The sequence below is a fragment of the Lissotriton vulgaris genome, chromosome 2_1, assembly GCF_964263255.1.
Source record: "Lissotriton vulgaris chromosome 2_1, aLisVul1.2, whole genome shotgun sequence".
Taxonomy (NCBI): Eukaryota; Metazoa; Chordata; class Amphibia; order Caudata; family Salamandridae; genus Lissotriton; species Lissotriton vulgaris.
In genome coordinates this window covers 520,921,281-520,941,753 of record NC_141687.1, presented here as the reverse complement: position 1 = coordinate 520,941,753, position 20,473 = coordinate 520,921,281, and the positions used below count along the sequence as shown (strand labels likewise).

The window sequence follows — 20,473 nt, the reverse complement described above, 5'->3', positions numbered from 1 at the left end:
AGGCTTTGAACTTAGTTAACATTGGTGCCAGTACCACCAATGCAAGATTTTAACTTAGTTAACATCGGTGCCAGTACCACCAGTGCGAGGCTTTTAACTTAGTTAACATTGGTGCCAGTATCACCAATGCAAGCTTTTTAACTTAGTTAACATCGGTGCCAGTACCACCAGTGCGAGGCTTTTAACTTAGTTAACATCGGTGCCAGTATCACCAGTGCAAGGCTTTTAACTTAATTAATATTGGTGCCAGTACCACCAGTGCAAGGCTTTTAACTTAGTTAACATCAGTGCCAGTACCACAATTGGAAGGCTGTTAACTTAATTAATATTGGTGCCAGTACGACCAGTGCAAGGCTTTTGGCTTAGTTAACATCGGTACCAGTACCACCAGTGCGAGGCTTATACCTTAGTTAACGTCGGTGCCAGTATCACCAGTGCAAGGCTTTTAACTTAGTTAACATTGGTGCCAGTACCACCAGTGCAAGCTTTTTAACTCAGTTAACATCAGTGCCAGTACCACAATTGGAAGGCTGTTAACTTAATTATTATTGGTGCCAGTACCACCAGTGCAAGGCTTTTGGCTTAGTTAACATCGGTCTCACTACCACCAGTGCAAGGCTTTTAGTATACCTCATAACGGTGCCAGTACCACTAGTACAAGTCTTTTAACTTAGTTAAGATCAGTGTCAGTACCACCAGTGAGAGCCTTTTAACCTGTGCAAGTCTTTTAACTTAGTGAACATTGGTACCAGTGCCACCAGTGCAAGTCTTTTAACTTAGTTAACATTGGTGCCACTACCACCAGTGCACGCTTTTTAACTTAGTTAACATCCGTGCCAGGACCGCCAGTGCAAGGCTTTTAACTTAAATAACATAGGTGCCAGTACGACCAGTGCAAGCTTTTTAACTTAGTTAAAATGTGTGCCAGTACCGCCAGTGTGAGGCTTTTAACTTAGTTAACATCGGTGCCAGTATCACCAGTGCAAGATTTTCAATGTAGGTAACATGTATGCCAGTACCACCAGTGCAATGCTTTTACCTTAGTTAACATTGGTGCCAGTACCACCAGTGCAAGCTTTTTAATTTAGTTAACATCGGTGCCAGTACCGCCAGTGCGAGGCTTTTAACTTAGTTAACATCGGTGCCTGTACCACCAGTGTGAGACATTTTCAACTTAGTTAACATCGGTGCCAGTACCGCCAGTGTGAGGCTTTTAACTTGGTTAACATCGGTGCCAGTACCACTAGTGCAAGGCTTTTGACTTGGTTAACATCGGTGCCAGTACCGCCAGTGTGAGGCATTTAACTTAGTTGACATTGGTGCCAGTACGGCCAGTGCGAGGCTTTTAACTTAGTTAATATCAATGCCAGTACCACCAGTGCAAGGCTTTTAACTTAGTTAACATTGGTGCCAGTACCACCAGTGCAAGCTTTTTAACTTAGTTAACATTGGTGCCAGCGCCACCAGTGCAAGGCTTTTAACTTAGTTAACATCGGTGCCAGTACCACCAATGCGAGGCTTTTAACTTAGTTAACATCGGTGCCAGAACCACCAGTGCAAGCTTTTTAACGTAGTTAACATTGGTGCCAGTACCACCAGTGCAAGCTTTTTAACTTTGTTAACATCAGTGCCAGTACCGCCAGTGCGAGACTTTTAACTTAGTTAACATCGGTACCAGTACCACCAGTGCGAGGCTTTTAACTTAGTTAACATCGGTGCCAGTACCACCAGTGCAAGCTTTTTAACTTAGTTAACATCGGTGCCAGTAACACCAGTGCGAGGTTAACTTAGTTAACATCGGTGCCAGTAACACCAGTGCGAGGCTTTTAACTTAGTTAACATCGATGCCAGTATCACCAGTGCAAGGCTTTTAACTTAGTTAACATTGGTGCCAGTACCACCAGTGCAAGCTTTTTAACGTAGTTAACATTGGTGCCAGTACCACCAGTGCAAGCTTTTTAACTCAGTTAACATCAGTGCCAGTACCACAATTGGAAGGCTGTTAACTTAATTAATATTGGTGCCAGTACCACCAGTGCAAGGTTTTTGGCTTAGTTAACATTGGTCTCACTACCACCAGTGCAAGGCTTTTAGTATACCTCATAACGGTGCCAGTACCACCAATGCAAGGCTTTTAACTGACTTAACATTGGTGCCAGTACCACCAGTGCGATGCTTTTAACTTGGTTAACATTGGTGCCAGTACCACCAGTGCTAACTTTTTAACTTAGTTAATATCGGTGCCAGTACCACCAGAGCGAGGCTTAGTTAACATTGGTGCCAGTACCACCAGTGCAAACGTTTTAACTTAGTTAATATCGGTCCCAGTTCCAGGTGCCAGTACCACCAGTGCGAGGCTTTTAACTTGGTTAACATTGGTGCCAGTAACACCAGTGCGAGGCTTTTAACTTAGTTAACATTGGTGCCAGTACCACCAATGCAAGCTTTTTAACTTAGTTGACATTGGTGCCAGTACCACCAGTGCGAGGCTTTTATCTTAGTTAACATTGGTGCCAGTATCACCAATGCAAGCTTTTTAACTTAGTTAACATCGGTGCCAGTACCACCAGTGCGAGGCTTTTAACTTAGTTAACATCGGTGCCAGTATCACCAGTGCAAGGCTTTTAACTTAATTAATATTGGTGCCAGTACCACCAGTGCAAGGCTTTTAACTTAGTTAACATCAGTGCCAGTACCACAATTGGAAGGCTGTTAACTTAATTAATATTGGTGCCAGTACCACTAGTGCAAGGCTTTTGGCTTAGTTAACATCGGTACCAGTACCACCAGTGCGAGGCTTTTACCTTAGTTAACGTCGGTGCCAGTATCACCAGTGCAAGGCTTTTAACTTAGTTAACATTGGTGCCAGTACCACCAGTGCAAGCTTTTTAACTCAGGTAACATCAGTGCCAGTACCACAATTGGAAGGCTGTTAACTTAATTATTATTGGTGCCAGTACCACCAGTGCAAGGCTTTTGGCTTAGTTAACATCGGTCTCACTACCACCAGTGCAAGGCTTTTAGTATACCTCATAACGGTGCCAGTACCACTAGTACAAGTCTTTTAACTTAGTTAAGATCAGTGTCAGTACCACCAGTGAGAGCCTTTTAACCCGTGCAAGTCTTTTAACTTAGTGAACATCGGTACCAGTGCCACCAGTGCAAGTCTTTTAACTTAGTTAACATCTGTGCCAGGACCGCCAGTGCAAGGCTTTTAACTTAGTTAACATAGGTGCCAGTACGACCAGTGCAAGCTTTTTAACTTAGTTAAAATGTGTGCCAGTACCGCCAGTGTGAGGCTTTTAACTTAGTTAACATCGGTGCCAGTATCACCAGTGCAAGATTTTCAATGTAGGTAACATGTATGCCAGTACCACCAGTGCAATGCTTTTACCTTAGTTAACATTGGTGCCAGTACCACCAGTGCAAGCTTTTTAATTTAGTTAACATCGGTGCCTGTACCACCAGTGTGAGATATTTTCAACTTAGTTAACATCGGTGCCAGTATCACCAGTGCAAGGCTTTTAACTTAGTTAACATTGGTGCCAGTACCACCAGTGCAAGCTTTTTAACGTAGTTAACATTGGTGCCAGCCAGTACCACCAGTGCAAGCTTTTTAACTCAGTTAACATCAGTGCCAGTACCACAATTGGAAGGCTGTTAACTTAATTAATATTGGTGCCAGTACCACCAGTGCAAGGTTTTTGGCTTAGTTAACATTGGTCTCACTACCACCAGTGCAAGGCTTTTAGTATACCTCATAACGGTGCCAGTACCACCAATGCAAGGCTTTTAACTGACTTAACATTGGTGCCAGTACCACCAGTGCGATGCTTTTAACTTGGTTAACATTGGTGCCAGTACCACCAGTGCTAACTTTTTAACTTAGTTAATATTGGTGCCAGTACCACCAGAGCGAGGCTTAGTTAACATTGGTGCCAGTACTACCAGTGCAAACGTTTTAACTTAGTCAATATCGGTCCCAGTACCAGGTGCCAGTACCACCAGTGCGAGGCTTTTAACTTGGTTAACATTGGTGCCAGTAACACCAGTGCGAGGCTTTGAACTTAGTTAACATTGGTGCCAGTACCACCAATGCAAGCTTTTTAACTTAGTTAACATCGGTGCCAGTACCACCAGTGCGAGGCTTTTAACTTAGTTAACATTTGGTGCCAGTATCACCAATGCAAGCTTCTTAACTTAGTTAACATCGGTGCCAGTACCACCAGTGCGAGGCTTTTAACTTAGTTAACATCGGTGCCAGTATCACCAGTGCAAGGTTTTTAACTTAATTAATATTGGTGCCAGTACCACCAGTGCAAGGCTTTTAACTTAGTTAACATCAGTGCCAGTACCACAATTGGAAGGCTGTTAACTTAATTAATATTGGTGCCAGTACCACTAGTGCAAGGCTTTTGGCTTAGTTAACATTGGTGCCAGTACCACCAATGCAAGATTTTAACTTAGTTAACATCCGTGCCAGGACCGCCAGTGCAAGGCTTTTAACTTAGTTAACATAGGTGCCAGTACGACCAGTGCAAGCTTTTTAACTTAGTTAAAATGTGTGCCAGTACCGCCAGTGTGAGGCTTTTAACTTAGTTAACATCGGTGCCAGTATCACCAGTGCAAGATTTTCAATGTAGGTAACATGTATGCCAGTACCACCAGTGCAATGCTTTTACCTTAGTTAACATTGGTGCCAGTACCACCAGTGCAAGCTTTTTAATTTAGTTAACATCGGTGCCAGTACCGCCAGTGCGAGGCTTTTAACTTAGTTAACATCGGTGCCTGTACCACCAGTGTGAGACATTTTCAACTTAGTTAACATCGGTGCCAGTACCGCCAGTGTGAGGCTTTTAACTTGGTTAACATCGGTGCCAGTACCACTAGTGCAAGGCTTTTGACTTGGTTAACATCGGTGCCAGTACCGCCAGTGTGAGGCATTTAACTTAGTTGACATTGGTGCCAGTACGGCCAGTGCGAGGCTTTTAACTTAGTTAATATCAATGCCAGTACCACCAGTGCAAGGCTTTTAACTTAGTTAACATTGGTGCCAGTACCACCAGTGCAAGCTTTTTAACTTAGTTAACATTGGTGCCAGCGCCACCAGTGCAAGGCTTTTAACTTAGTTAACATCGGTGCCAGTACCACCAATGCGAGGCTTTTAACTTAGTTAACATCGGTGCCAGAACCACCAGTGCAAGCTTTTTAACGTAGTTAACATTGGTGCCAGTACCACCAGTGCAAGCTTTTTAACTTTGTTAACATCAGTGCCAGTACCGCCAGTGCGAGACTTTTAACTTAGTTAACATCGGTACCAGTACCACCAGTGCGAGGCTTTTAACTTAGTTAACATCGGTGCCAGTACCACCAGTGCAAGCTTTTTAACTTAGTTAACATCGGTGCCAGTAACACCAGTGCGAGGTTAACTTAGTTAACATCGGTGCCAGTAACACCAGTGCGAGGCTTTTAACTTAGTTAACATCGATGCCAGTATCACCAGTGCAAGGCTTTTAACTTAGTTAACATTGGTGCCAGTACCACCAGTGCAAGCTTTTTAACGTAGTTAACATTGGTGCCAGTACCACCAGTGCAAGCTTTTTAACTCAGTTAATATCAGTGCCAGTACCACAATTGGAAGGCTGTTAACTTAATTAATATTGGTGCCAGTACCACCAGTGCAAGGTTTTTGGCTTAGTTAACATTGGTCTCACTACCACCAGTGCAAGGCTTTTAGTATACCTCATAACGGTGCCAGTACCACCAATGCAAGGCTTTTAACTGACTTAACATTGGTGCCAGTACCACCAGTGCGATGCTTTTAACTTGGTTAACATTGGTGCCAGTACCACCAGTGCTAACTTTTTAACTTAGTTAATATCGGTGCCAGTACCACCAGAGCGAGGCTTAGTTAACATTGGTGCCAGTACCACCAGTGCAAACGTTTTAACTTAGTTAATATCGGTCCCAGTACCAGGTGCCAGTACCACCAGTGCGAGGCTTTTAACTTGGTTAACATTGGTGCCAGTAACACCAGTGCGAGGCTTTTAACTTAGTTAACATTGGTGCCAGTACCACCAATGCAAGCTTTTTAACTTAGTTGACATTGGTGCCAGTACCACCAGTGCGAGGCTTTTATCTTAGTTAACATTGGTGCCAGTATCACCAATGCAAGCTTTTTAACTTAGTTAACATCGGTGCCAGTACCACCAGTGCGAGGCTTTTAACTTAGTTAACATCGGTGCCAGTATCACCAGTGCAAGGCTTTTAACTTAATTAATATTGGTGCCAGTACCACCAGTGCAAGGCTTTTAACTTAGTTAACATCAGTGCCAGTACCACAATTGGAAGGCTGTTAACTTAATTAATATTGGTGCCAGTACCACTAGTGCAAGGCTTTTGGCTTAGTTAACATCGGTACCAGTACCACCAGTGCGAGGCTTTTACCTTAGTTAACGTCGGTGCCAGTATCACCAGTGCAAGGCTTTTAACTTAGTTAACATTGGTGCCAGTACCACCAGTGCAAGCTTTTTAACTCAGGTAACATCAGTGCCAGTACCACAATTGGAAGGCTGTTAACTTAATTATTATTGGTGCCAGTACCACCAGTGCAAGGCTTTTGGCTTAGTTAACATCGGTCTCACTACCACCAGTGCAAGGCTTTTAGTATACCTCATAACGGTGCCAGTACCACTAGTACAAGTCTTTTAACTTAGTTAAGATCAGTGTCAGTACCACCAGTGAGAGCCTTTTAACCCGTGCAAGTCTTTTAACTTAGTGAACATCGGTACCAGTGCCACCAGTGCAAGTCTTTTAACTTAGTTAACATCTGTGCCAGGACCGCCAGTGCAAGGCTTTTAACTTAGTTAACATAGGTGCCAGTACGACCAGTGCAAGCTTTTTAACTTAGTTAAAATGTGTGCCAGTACCGCCAGTGTGAGGCTTTTAACTTAGTTAACATCGGTGCCAGTATCACCAGTGCAAGATTTTCAATGTAGGTAACATGTATGCCAGTACCACCAGTGCAATGCTTTTACCTTAGTTAACATTGGTGCCAGTACCACCAGTGCAAGCTTTTTAATTTAGTTAACATCGGTGCCTGTACCACCAGTGTGAGATATTTTCAACTTAGTTAACATCGGTGCCAGTATCACCAGTGCAAGGCTTTTAACTTAGTTAACATTGGTGCCAGTACCACCAGTGCAAGCTTTTTAACGTAGTTAACATTGGTGCCAGCCAGTACCACCAGTGCAAGCTTTTTAACTCAGTTAACATCAGTGCCAGTACCACAATTGGAAGGCTGTTAACTTAATTAATATTGGTGCCAGTACCACCAGTGCAAGGTTTTTGGCTTAGTTAACATTGGTCTCACTACCACCAGTGCAAGGCTTTTAGTATACCTCATAACGGTGCCAGTACCACCAATGCAAGGCTTTTAACTGACTTAACATTGGTGCCAGTACCACCAGTGCGATGCTTTTAACTTGGTTAACATTGGTGCCAGTACCACCAGTGCTAACTTTTTAACTTAGTTAATATTGGTGCCAGTACCACCAGAGCGAGGCTTAGTTAACATTGGTGCCAGTACTACCAGTGCAAACGTTTTAACTTAGTCAATATCGGTCCCAGTACCAGGTGCCAGTACCACCAGTGCGAGGCTTTTAACTTGGTTAACATTGGTGCCAGTAACACCAGTGCGAGGCTTTGAACTTAGTTAACATTGGTGCCAGTACCACCAATGCAAGCTTTTTAACTTAGTTAACATCGGTGCCAGTACCACCAGTGCGAGGCTTTTAACTTAGTTAACATTTGGTGCCAGTATCACCAATGCAAGCTTCTTAACTTAGTTAACATCGGTGCCAGTACCACCAGTGCGAGGCTTTTAACTTAGTTAACATCGGTGCCAGTATCACCAGTGCAAGGTTTTTAACTTAATTAATATTGGTGCCAGTACCACCAGTGCAAGGCTTTTAACTTAGTTAACATCAGTGCCAGTACCACAATTGGAAGGCTGTTAACTTAATTAATATTGGTGCCAGTACCACTAGTGCAAGGCTTTTGGCTTAGTTAACATCGGTACCAGTACCACCAGTGCGAGGCTTTTACCTTAGTTAACGTCGGTGCCAGTATCACCAGTGCAAGGCTTTTAACTTAGTTAACATTGGTGCCAGTACCACCAGTGCAAGCTTTTTAACTCAGTTAACATCAGTGCCAGTACCACAATTGGAAGGCTGTTAACTTAATTATTATTGGTGCCAGTACCACCAGTGCAAGGCTTTTGGCTTAGTTAACATCGGTCTCACTACCACCAGTGCAAGGCTTTTAGTATACCTCATAACGGTGCCAGTACCACTAGTACAAGTATTTTAACTTAGTTAAGATCAGTGTCAGTACCACCAGTGAGAGCCTTTTAACCCGTGCAAGTCTTTTAACTTAGTGAACATCGGTACCAGTGCCACCAGTGCAAGTCTTTTAACTTAGTTAACATCGGTGCCACTACCACCAGTGCAAGCTTTTTAACTTAGTTAAAATGTGTGCCAGTACCGCCAGTGCAAGGCTTTTAACTTAGTTAACATAGGTGCCAGTACGACCAGTGCAAGCTTTTTAACTTAGTTAAAATGTGTGCCAGTACCGCCAGTGTGAGGCTTTTAACTTAGTTAACATCGGTGCCAGTATCACCAGTGCAAGATTTTCAATGTAGGTAACATGTATGCCAGTACCACCAGTGCAATGCTTTTACCTTAGTTAACATTGGTGCCAGTACCACCAGTGCAAGCTTTTTAATTTAGTTAACATCGGTGCCTGTACCACCAGTGTGAGATATTTTCAACTTAGTTAACATCGGTGCCAGTACCGCCAGTGTGAGGCTTTTAACTTGGTTAACATCGGTGCCAGTACCACTAGTGCAAGGCTTTTGACTTGGTTAACATCGGTGCCAGTACCGCCAGTGTGAGGCATTTAACTTAGTTGACATCGGTGCCAGTACCGCCAGTGCGAGGCTTTTAACTTAGTTAATATCAATGCCAGTACCACCAGTGCAAGGCTTTTAACTTAGTTAACATTGGTGCCAGTACCACCAGTGCAAGCTTTTTAACTTAGTTAACATTGGTGCAAGTACCACCAGTGCTAACTTTTTAACTTAGTTAATATTGGTGCCAGTACCACCAGAGCGAGGCTTAGTTAACATTGGTGCCAGTACTACCAGTGCAAACGTTTTAACTTAGTTAATATCGGTCCCAGTACCAGGTGCCAGTACCACCAGTGCGAGGCTTTTAACTTGGTTAACATTGGTGCCAGTAACACCAGTGCGAGGCTTTGAACTTAGTTAACATTGGTGCCAGTACCACCAATGCAAGCTTTTTAACTTAGTTAACATCGGTGCCAGTACCACCAGTGCGAGGCTTTTAACTTAGTTAACATTGGTGCCAGTATCACCAATGCAAGCTTTTTAACTTAGTTAACATCGGTGCCCGTACCACCAGTGCGAGGCTTTTAACTTAGTTAACATCGGTGCCAGTATCACCAGTGCAAGGTTTTTAACTTAATTAATATTGGTGCCAGTACCACCAGTGCAAGGCTTTTAACTTAGTTAACATCAGTGCCAGTACCACAATTGGAAGGCTGTTAACTTAATTAATATTGGTGCCAGTACCACTAGTGCAAGGCTTTTGGCTTAGTTAACATCGGTACCAGTACCACCAGTGCGAGGCTTTTACCTTAGTTAACGTCGGTGCCAGTATCACCAGTGCAAGGCTTTTAACTTAGTTAACATTGGTGCCAGTACCACCAGTGCAAGCTTTTTAACTCAGTTAACATCAGTGCCAGTACCACAATTGGAAGGCTGTTAACTTAATTATTATTGGTGCCAGTACCACCAGTGCAAGGCTTTTGGCTTAGTTAACATCGGTCTCACTACCACCAGTGCAAGGCTTTTAGTATACCTCATAATGGTGCCAGTACCACTAGTACAAGTATTTTAACTTAGTTAAGATCAGTGTCAGTACCACCAGTGAGAGCCTTTTAACCCGTGCAAGTCTTTTAACTTAGTGAACATCGGTACCAGTGCCACCAGTGCAAGTCTTTTAACTTAGTTAACATCGGTGCCACTACCACCAGTGCAAGCTTTTTAACTTAGTTAAAATGTGTGCCAGTACCGCCAGTGCAAGGCTTTTAACTTAGTTAACATAGGTGCCAGTACGACCAGTGCAAGCTTTTTAACTTAGTTAAAATGTGTGCCAGTACCGCCAGTGTGAGGCTTTTAACTTAGTTAACATCGGTGCCAGTATCACCAGTGCAAGATTTTCAATGTAGGTAACATGTATGCCAGTACCACCAGTGCAATGCTTTTACCTTAGTTAACATTGGTGCCAGTACCACCAGTGCAAGCTTTTTAATTTAGTTAACATCGGTGCCTGTACCACCAGTGTGAGATATTTTCAACTTAGTTAACATCGGTGCCAGTACCGCCAGTGTGAGGCTTTTAACTTGGTTAACATCGGTGCCAGTACCACTAGTGCAAGGCTTTTGACTTGGTTAACATCGGTGCCAGTACCGCCAGTGTGAGGCATTTAACTTAGTTGACATCGGTGCCAGTACCGCCAGTGCGAGGCTTTTAACTTAGTTAATATCAATGCCAGTACCACCAGTGCAAGGCTTTTAACTTAGTTAACATTGGTGCCAGTACCACCAGTGCAAGCTTTTTAACTTAGTTAACATTGGTGCCAGCACCACCAGTGCAAGACTTTTAACTTAGTTAACATTGGTGCCAGTACCACCAATGCGAGGCTTTTAACTTAGTTAACATCGGTGCCAGTACCACCAGTGCAAGCTTTTTAACGTAGTTAACATTGGTGCCATTACCACCAGTGCAAGCTTTTTAACTCAGTTAACATTGGTGCCAGTACCACCAGTGCAAGGCTTTTGGCTTAGTTAACATTGGTCTCACTACCACCAGTGCAAGGCTTTTAACTGACGTAACATCGGTGCCAGTACCACCAGTGCGAGGCTTGTAACTCAGTTAATATTGGTGCCAGTACCACAAGTGTGAGGCTTGTGTAACTCAGTTAATATCGGTGCCAGTACCACCAGTGCGAGGCGTGTAACTCAGTTAATATAGGTGCCAGTACCACCAGTGTGAGGCTTGTAGCTCAGTTAATATCGGGGCCAGTACCACAATTGGAAGGCTGTTAACTTAATTAATATTGGTGCCAGTACCACCAGTGCAAGGCTTTTGGCTTAGTTAACATCGGTCTCACTACCACCAGTGCAAGGCTTTTAGTATACCTCATAACGGTGCCAGTACCACCAATGCAAGGCTTTTAACTTAGTTAAGATCCGTGCCAGTACCACCAGTGAGAGCCTTTTAACCCGTGCAAGTCTTTTAACTTAGTTAACATCGGTGCCAGTACCACCAGTGCAAGCTTTTTAACTTAGTTAACATCCGTGCTAGGACCGCCAGTGCAAGGCTTTTAACTTAGTTAACATAGGTGCCAGTACGACCAGTGCAAGCTTTTTAACTTAGTTAAAATGTGTGCCAGTACCGCCAGTGCAAGGCTTTTAACTTAGTTAACATAGGTGCCAGTACGACCAGTGCAAGCTTTTTAACTTAGTTAAAATGTGTGCCAGTACCGCCAGTGTGAGGCTTTTAACTTAGTTAATATCGGTGCCAGTATCACCAGTGCAAGATTTTCAATGTAGATAACATGTATGCCAGTACCACCAGTGCAATGCTTTTAACTTAGTTAACATTGGTGCCAGTACCACCAGTGCAAGCTTTTTAATTTAGTTAACATCGGTGCCAGTACCGCCAGTGTGAGGCTTTTAACTTGGTTAACATCGGTGCCAGTACCACCAGTGCAAGGCTTTTGCCTTGGTTAACATCGGTGCCAGTACCGCCAGTGTGAGGCATTTAACTTAGTTGACATTGGTGCCAGTACCGCCAGTGCGAGGCTTTTAACTTAGTTAATATCAATGCCAGTACCACCAGTGCAAGGCTTTTAACTTAGTTAACATTGGTGCCAGTACCACCAGTGCAAGCTTTTTAACTTAGTTAACATTGGTGCCAGCACCACCAGTGCAAGGCTTTTAACTTAGTTAACATCGGTGCCAGTACCACCAATGCGAGGCTTTTAACTTAGTTAACATCGGTGCCAGTACCACCAGTGCAAGCTTTTTAACGTAGTTAACATTGGTGTCAGTACCACCAGTGCAAGGCTTTTAACTTAGTTAACATTGGTGCCAGTACCACCAGTGCAAGGCTTTTAACTTAGTTAACATCGTTGCCAGCACCACCAATGCGAGGCTTTTAACTTAGTTAACATCGATGCCAGTACCACCAGTGCAAGGCTTTTAACTTAGTTAACATTGGTGCCAGTACCACCAGTGCAAGCTTTTTAACGTAGTTAACATCAGTGCCAGTACCACAATTGGAAGACTGTTAACTTAATTATTATTGGTGCCAGTACCACCAGTGCAAGGCTTTTGGCTTAGTTAACATTGGTCTCACTACCACCAGTGCAAGGCTTTTAACTGACTTAACATCGGTGCCAGTACCACCAGTGCGAGGCTTGTAACTCAGTTAATATCGGTGCCGGTACCACCAGTGTGAGGTTTGTGTAACTCAGTTAATATCGGTGCCAGTACCACCGGTGCGAGGCGTGTAACTCAGTTAATATTGGTGCCAGTACCACCAGTGCGAGGCGTGTAACTCAGTTAATATCGGTGCCAGTACCACCAGTGTGAGGTTTGTGTAACTCAGTTAATATCGGTGCCAGTACCACCGGTGCGAGGCGTGTAACTCAGTTAATATTGGTGCCAGTACCACCAGTGCGAGGCGTGTAACTCAGTTAATATCGGTGCCAGTACCACCGGTGCGAGGCGTGTAACTCAGTTAATATTGGTGCCAGTACCACCAGTGTGAGGCTTGTGTAACTCAGTTAATATCGGTGCCAGTACCACCAGTGCGAGGCTTGTAACTCAGTTAATATCGGTGCCAGTACCACCAGTGTGAGGCTTGTGTAACTCAGTTAATATCGGTGCCAGTACCACCAGTGTGAGGCTTGTGTAACTCAGTTAATATCGGTGCCAGTACCACCGGTGCGAGGCGTGTAACTCAGTTAATATCGGTGCCAGTACCACCAGTGCGAGGCGTGTAACTCAGTTAATATCGGTGCCAGTACCACCAGTGCGAGGCGTGTAACTCAGTTAATATCGGTGCCAGTACCACCAGTGCGAGGCGTGTAACTCAGTTAATATCGGTGCCAGTACCACCAGTGCGAGGCGTGTAACTCAGTTAATATCGGTGCCAGTACCACCAGTGTGAGGCTTGTGTAACTCAGTTAATATCGGTGCCAGTACCACCAGTGTGAGGCTTGTGTAACTCAGTTAATATCGGTGCCAGTACCACCGGTGCGAGGCGTGTAACTCAGTTAATATCGGTGCCAGTACCACCGGTGCGAGGCGTGTAACTCAGTTAATATCGGTGCCAGTACCACCAGTGCGAGGCGTGTAACTCAGTTAATATTGGTGCCAGTACCACCAGTGCGAGGCGTGTAACTCAGTTAATATCGGTGCCAGTACCACCGGTGCGAGGCTTGTAACTCAGTTGCCATCGGTGCCAGTACTATAACGGGTGCCTTGGTTTCTCAGTAGTCACCATTGCGTCAACCATCAATACAGCCCGTGGAATCCCGGTAGACACTTGTCAAGTATCCGTGCCACCAGTACAAGCTTTAGCAGCTCAGTCAACAGTACCAACTGAACATGGCATTGTGATTCAGTCACCATTACTATCTCCTTACCTCGAGGCAGGTCTTATAAACTAGCGCCACCAGGCAGTGCCCCGGTAACAGCAGTCCATGTACAGTAGTACTGAACACCTCGCGTGGAACAGGCCAGCAGCGAAACCCCTGCAACAGCATGCACGTGAACCGTACACAGTGGGCGTTGTACTAGGGCAACCACAGAGCCCCAGAATCAAACCGGAGGATTGCAATAAACCCCTGGAAGAAAGTTGTTAAAATGGGCGCTGTGTCCATCGCTCCCGTCTTGTTCTGCGTCTGATCATCAAGGCTGGAGTGACGCGTGACTCGCCCTGCAGCCTGCTACGCCAAGCCGAAGCCCAGAACTACCAGAAGAAGTTCAAAAGCCAAACCTGCAAACGGTTGTATTCAGTTTCCATTGTCGTGTGCTGCTCTCAGCCTCTCAGGGGCTGCGTCGCCCACCTCGAGCCGGTGACCCGGAGCGCTCGGGGTGAGGTCGCTGCCGCGTCTTACCTGTTGCTCCGAAGACAGCGATGGTCTTGCAGGCCATTGCACTAAGTGGTGATGCACGACGGCGTCTGGCACCAAGGGATCCCCGCCGCTGGAGATCTACTCACTGTGTGAGTGCAGGCGTGGGCGGTCCCTGCCTGTGTGGAGCCCGGGGCTGGTGATTCACTCGCTGTGTGCCGGTGCCAGGAGAGGAGGGCTGAGGAGGGCTGGGCTCAGCGCTGCTGGCAGCATTGCACCCGGGCTGAGGCAGCGCAGGGCGGCCGGGTCACATAACATTACACCAGTCAGATGGGATCATCACACTGTTTAATGTCGGCTGACAACTTGGACATCCATGTGAAGAACACATTTGCTTACAAAAAACTCCACATTATTTGCCTCAGCTGCAGATTACCATCAAGTCACGTGGGCATTGTAACTTTTAGGATAAACAGATAACACTTAAAAGAACAACCCACTCACAGAATTGATGTAGGAGATTTATAATTTTCTGGCATGTTGCCACATTGCCACATAATTTAGTAAACGAAAAAATGTGATCTATTACCGCATAATTCGAGTGTCCCTGATTGTAGGTTTAATCATAAAAGCAAGCAGATGTGGAAATTCTAGCAGCAGGGTACTAGGAACGGAAATAGCATAATTGACAGGTACCTTTTGCATACTTGCACCATCTGACTAGCTTAGTGTGTAAATTGTACAACTGCATGGCATTTACACAAATATCCATGGCTAAATCCACTCATCCACATTAATCTCACCCAGGTCAGTACCAAACTCCCCTACTCATAGTTATTTGACAGCCCACAATCCAACTTCCCTGCACATAGAACCAAGCAACATGCACCAAACCACGCTTCCACAGATTGTCTAAAACTGCATGACCCACAGCCATTTCTGGCAATGCTGTCTCAAACTCTTACTGTCTCAGGACCAGATTTGTGAGGCTGTTGGCGAACGTAACATTTAAAGTCTGATTTTAAGGAGGCCGTTCATAGGATTTCTATTGGTGGAAGTCCTGCCTGCACTACTCTGCATTTCCCCATCATAATATATGGGTGTGTATGTCGGCTTCCGTGACAGTGGTGCCAGTGGAGACACTGCCATGGGCGATGGCATATTTATGGTGAAGACAGAGACGGAAATGGTGATGTACCTGTTGCCAAATGTAGGTGTGCCAGACCACCACCATTTTTACAGCATCTTCTGCATGCAAGTACTCTCAGTGAACCATGACAGCTTCAAAGGTCTTGGAGAAAACACCCATCGCATCAGGAAAATGTGGTATACAGATATAATGGAAATGTTCTCCCTTCGGGTAGAGGTACATCTGCAGTAAACAAATGTGTATTCATTTGTACATTCTTATAAAGCATACTCAACATGAGCAATCCCACCTAGTCTCCAAGGTATGGGTGAATTGTCACAGGTTTTTTCTCGAGGTGGTTCAAACCATGGTGTCATCATCATCACTAAATCTTTATTCGATTATTTTTCAAACCATAAAAGATAACTATGCATCAGTATTTTATGAGGGAATTATATGGTCATGCTATATGGTGTCAAACACACCATATACCACCACTGTATAATTCCCGCATAAAACACTCTAAAAACGAAGTACACCAAGGATAGAACACATCATATGTAAAATAATAAAATGGTAAAAGTAGCTTCACTCAATAAAATCCTTCTAATCGTTAAAACCTGTTTCAAAAAGAGATTGTACTAAAACAGCCCTCGGTTGATTGTATTTTTGGACGAAAACACGTCAATAAAAATCTACCTTCAGAAGTTGTTACCCTTTCTAAATGCCCTCTGAAGTTGGCATCAATGTGTGGGCAATGTTGGTAACTTTAGACGACTCCCTCTGCCACCTACTTTCCATACAAAAGTTAAGAAACAGGATTTCATGGAAACTTTAGCAAAGGTAGGTAAAGACAAAAAAAATGTGGGTCGCTCAGATTCACCGACATTGTTCTTATATATCCTGGCAAAGGTATGGGAACTGCGTAATCGAAAAATAGACAGTCACGCAACACCAATCTATTCAGGGTCGTCTCTGATTTGGACAATATAGAGTGTCATAGTAAAAGCGGTCGAAATCTGATCCGGTCCTTCATATACTGCATATTCCATACCCAGTCCGCATGGCAAATGTCAAAAGCATCTGGTACAGCTTTTGGAAGCTGTCAATTGTCTCTTAAGACTTTTTTTCTGCAATTCGTAGGTTCCCAATATTGGTTTTCTCCCAAACACCTGCTCCATAGCTGGCCACAGACATACATTTGGATTCATATATACTACACATTTCTTTTAGAGCTTTTTGCCCTACAGGCCAGTATCCAGGAGTAAAAGTATTGGGGGCCATGACCCCTTGTAATGACAACAATGTTAAAGGATGTAGGCATGGATGAAGTGGATTCTCCTGAGGGATTTTGGTACATTAATTCAGACTATTTTCAGATTTAAAGGCCGCAATATGTTTCCTTGTATTTTATTACTAGGCTATTCCCAAAAACATTTTACATTATTGTTCCATTTAAAGCCTATTGCTCTAGAAACATTTGTCAAAGGAGGACTCCATTTTACACAAGGTGCCTCGTGAATTTCTGGTAACTGTGTGGCAAATCATAGGCTTTGGAGCACTTCAGGCCTGGACAAATAGGTAATGCTGGAAAGATGTTATATACAGGTTTGTAAAGGAGGACATTGGGAATTCCCTCACCGAATTTCTGGGAAAACAGAATTGTGTGTTGTGTCTTTTGGAACATGCAATATTGGCTCAAAACAGGGTACAATTTAAATACAAGTTTGTACTGGACTTTTGTGGTAAAATAGGGGGTTCTCCCGAAGGATGCTTGTGAAAATGCAAGACACATGGTGCCCTTTAATCACATAAAATTTCCACCGTGTTGGAAGTGAAAGAGTTTGCCACTGCTTGTTATTTGACAGCTGTTAGACTGCAGAGTTCAAACGTAGTTCTGAAACCCCCTATGTATGTGCCCTCCAGGAGGGCTGCTTTGCATTTTTTGGGATAAGACAGCTATTCCTCAGAAAGTCCGCCATACCTTTACTAGGAGAGTAAAAAATACCCTACAACTATGCTGTACATCAACGTAACAGAACGTGCACCTCTCAAGAGGGCTGCCATACACGTATTGGGCCAGTGCAGTTATTTCTGAGAAGTGCTTCCCACCAAGATAATTCAGCATGGATATTTTTCTGCACATAATAGAATCAGTGGACAGTGCCAATACAGCTCAACAGGGCTCCTATACTCTTCATTGGATAAGGTCAACATTTTTCAGTAGGACTGCTGTGCTTTTCATGGATTGCATCAACACATCACAACAACGCTAATGCTTTCCAGGAGCAGTACCAATATTCCTAGCACAGCATACATATGTTACACGGGAAGTCTTGGGAAGTGCTGCCGTACGTTTATCTGACAGAGCCAGCACTTATTTTACCAGAAATCGTCTAATGGTACTGTACTGTACCAGTATCCCTGTATGTCGGCTTAGCCGAGTAATACACCTAATTCCATCCAGGCCCTGTTTTGACCCTGTGGAGGTAGATTTCAATTCTCTAAGGTCTACTCTGCTAAGAGTAAGAAAAGACCCCTCCGGGTGAATGCGTGCTTTGCCGAGGTCACCATATGTCACGTATTGTCAGCTGAACTGCGTATTTCCATTAGGCCCCCTACCAAAGGTTCTGTGAGACAGTGGAGGGAGCCTTTAATGTGCCCCATTTCTTAAGGGCCACTCGTCGAATTGTTGCTTTTTGGCCAATACTGGCTTCCTGCTCTCTAGGATAGGTACTGCCTGACCAACCAACATAAATTCAAAACTCCTATGCTTCGTGGCCTGGACATTTAGTCATGATTATATCTGGCAGTGACACAGTTCTCTGTCTTAAAAGCGTGCTCTTAAATCCAGTGGAGTGCAAACATTATGAGGCTGGTTGAGTGAGGTCCAAGCTGTATAAGGAGAATGGAGAAATGTGCCTACTCTTGGTCCTTTACAAAATTGTTTACCTCAGCCTTATTTCTCATAAGGAAAAAGGTTACATTTGTGAAGTGTTATATCTGGCATTGATATCAACATTGTGGACTGTTGTAGTATTTAATTTAGCTAGGGCGATAGCCTTAAGTTTGCTGATGTCCATGGTCTTTTTAGGTCGAGCCTGATACAGCTTTTGTTTTCCCCCTTCACATGGCTGCGAAACGTGCAGAATTGTGGCTTCCTGTTACACTGTATTTAGATAATTGTGCTATACGCTCCTCTTGTCCAGAACCATCCCAACAAGAGGTTTCTAAACCACCCTGAATACCCTTTGCATTTCCTTTTATTTTCCTTATCACTTGTTATGTGAACATTATGTTTTTTTTTTCCCCCGATTGCATATGAATACATTGTATCGTTTTTGCCGTATTTACTGCCCATGTTTTTCTCATGTTATTGAACTTGATGTATTATTATTTTTCTTTGATTGATATTGATTTTCCCTTCCCCCCCTTTTAACTCTTCCTCAATTTTCTGTTTATTGCCCTTTGATTCCTTGCTTTTTGACTAATAAAATCTTTTGGAAGCTTCCGAGGACGCTAGAGTATGGACTTGAAGCCCCGCCCACTCTCTAAACAAATTTGTCATTGGCTAATAGTCCTTCATAAATGCTGGCTTCTGATTCATTGATAGGCTTGTTAGTCCCTCCTTAGAACCTCTATGTCTTCATTTGTAACCTCCCATTAGGACTGGCCCTTGTACTTCGGTCGTGACACGGTACATCTTATTCAGTCTGTAAGCACTGTTTCTCCTACTGAAGGCACAATATGCTTTCCTGCAACATTCAGTGCGCCATGCGCGCTTACACATTCCAAGCTGCCCGGGACAGTGGCGGCTGCTTCTTTGAAATGCAATAGGTCTTGCATTTATAAGACTCTGAGCTATTGGCATTGTAAATGACAATGCCTTTTATTTATGCGTTAATTATCAAAACAGATAAAGAAAAGGCATTGTCATTTACAATGCCAATAGCTTAAACTCTCGCAAATGTGAGACCTATTGCATAGAAAATGTTTGTTTTGTCTGTGACTCTATCTTTATGGTGTGGTGTCTTACCCTACTCATTGTCCCTTTGGCTGCATCCCATTTTCATTTTGTACCACTTTTGGGTGCCAGGTATCATTGTGCCCATGTCTCTTTGTCGCCATGCCTTAGTATCATTGTCCTGATTAGCGTCAGTGTGCAAATATCATCGTCACTGTGATAGTGCCTTTATTTAATCTGAGTCTTCCTGTGCCACGATGTCTGCGTCACCATGTCAGATTTCAAATGTCACGGTTTCTGTTTCAATACCAGGCGGTGACCCTATGTAGGTTGCCTTTGTGCACTATTCCAAATCAGAAAGAGGAGGGCATGTGCCTAATGGGCAGACCTGCTGGTTTTCGAACTGGCAAGTAAGGTTTGAATTCCTGTGTCACCTCAACATCTAATATTCTGGGAAAATCACTTAGGCCCCCATTACGATGTTGGGTGGACTAACGTCCACCCGACACCGTTGCCGAGTATGAACTGACCGACCCTAGGTCGGTGGTTCCTAACACTGTATTTTGATGCGACCGCACATGGAAATGGAGATTATTTCACTGTCAGGACATGGTACACACCTTAGTACATGTCCTACCTTTCACATGCACTGCACCCTGCCCAGGGGGTACCATGGGCCTACCATAGGGGTGTCTGATGTGCATAGAAAGGGAAGGGTGAGGCAGGTGGGTGTACTTGTCAGAACAACATGGCAGTTTAACAAATTGTGCGCAGGCACTGCAATGGCAGGCCTGAGTTCCCTCTTTAAGGCTACTGGTGTGGGTGGCACAAGTAGTGCTGCAGGCCCACTAGTAGCATTTGCATTACCAGCCCTGGCACACATAGCGCACTTTACTGCTGTCGGAGGCTTTCCGATCAACATCCTTACGAGGGCCTTAATAGCCCCATGTCTAAAACAAAATTGGACCTTGTGCAATGTAATCTGGTGCTCATGTAAAGTACTCTAATGATTTTGGGCCAAGAGTAAACTATATAAAAAATGCAAACAAAATCTGTGTCCCTAGGTATCTTATGATTAATACCAGTATCCCAGTGTTATTGTCCATATTTCCTTATTACAGTGTGAGTGCCCCCATATTAATTGGCACCATG

The 20,473-nt window shown here is 44.1% G+C and overlaps 1 protein-coding gene across 1 annotated transcript in view; it reads right to left on the bottom strand.

Annotated features, from left to right (window-relative positions):
- Positions 1 to 14,423, bottom strand: part of LOC147730675 (nmrA-like family domain-containing protein 1) — a 143,650-nt gene extending 129,227 nt beyond the window's left edge. Inside the window, exon 1 of the mRNA XM_086955437.1 lies at positions 14,274 to 14,423. Within this exon, the coding sequence (XP_086811563.1) occupies positions 14,274 to 14,310 (37 nt within the window). The 5' untranslated portion in view covers positions 14,311 to 14,423. The remainder of the gene's footprint in view (positions 1 to 14,273) is intronic.
- Between the last annotated feature and the right edge of the window lie 6,050 nt (positions 14,424 to 20,473).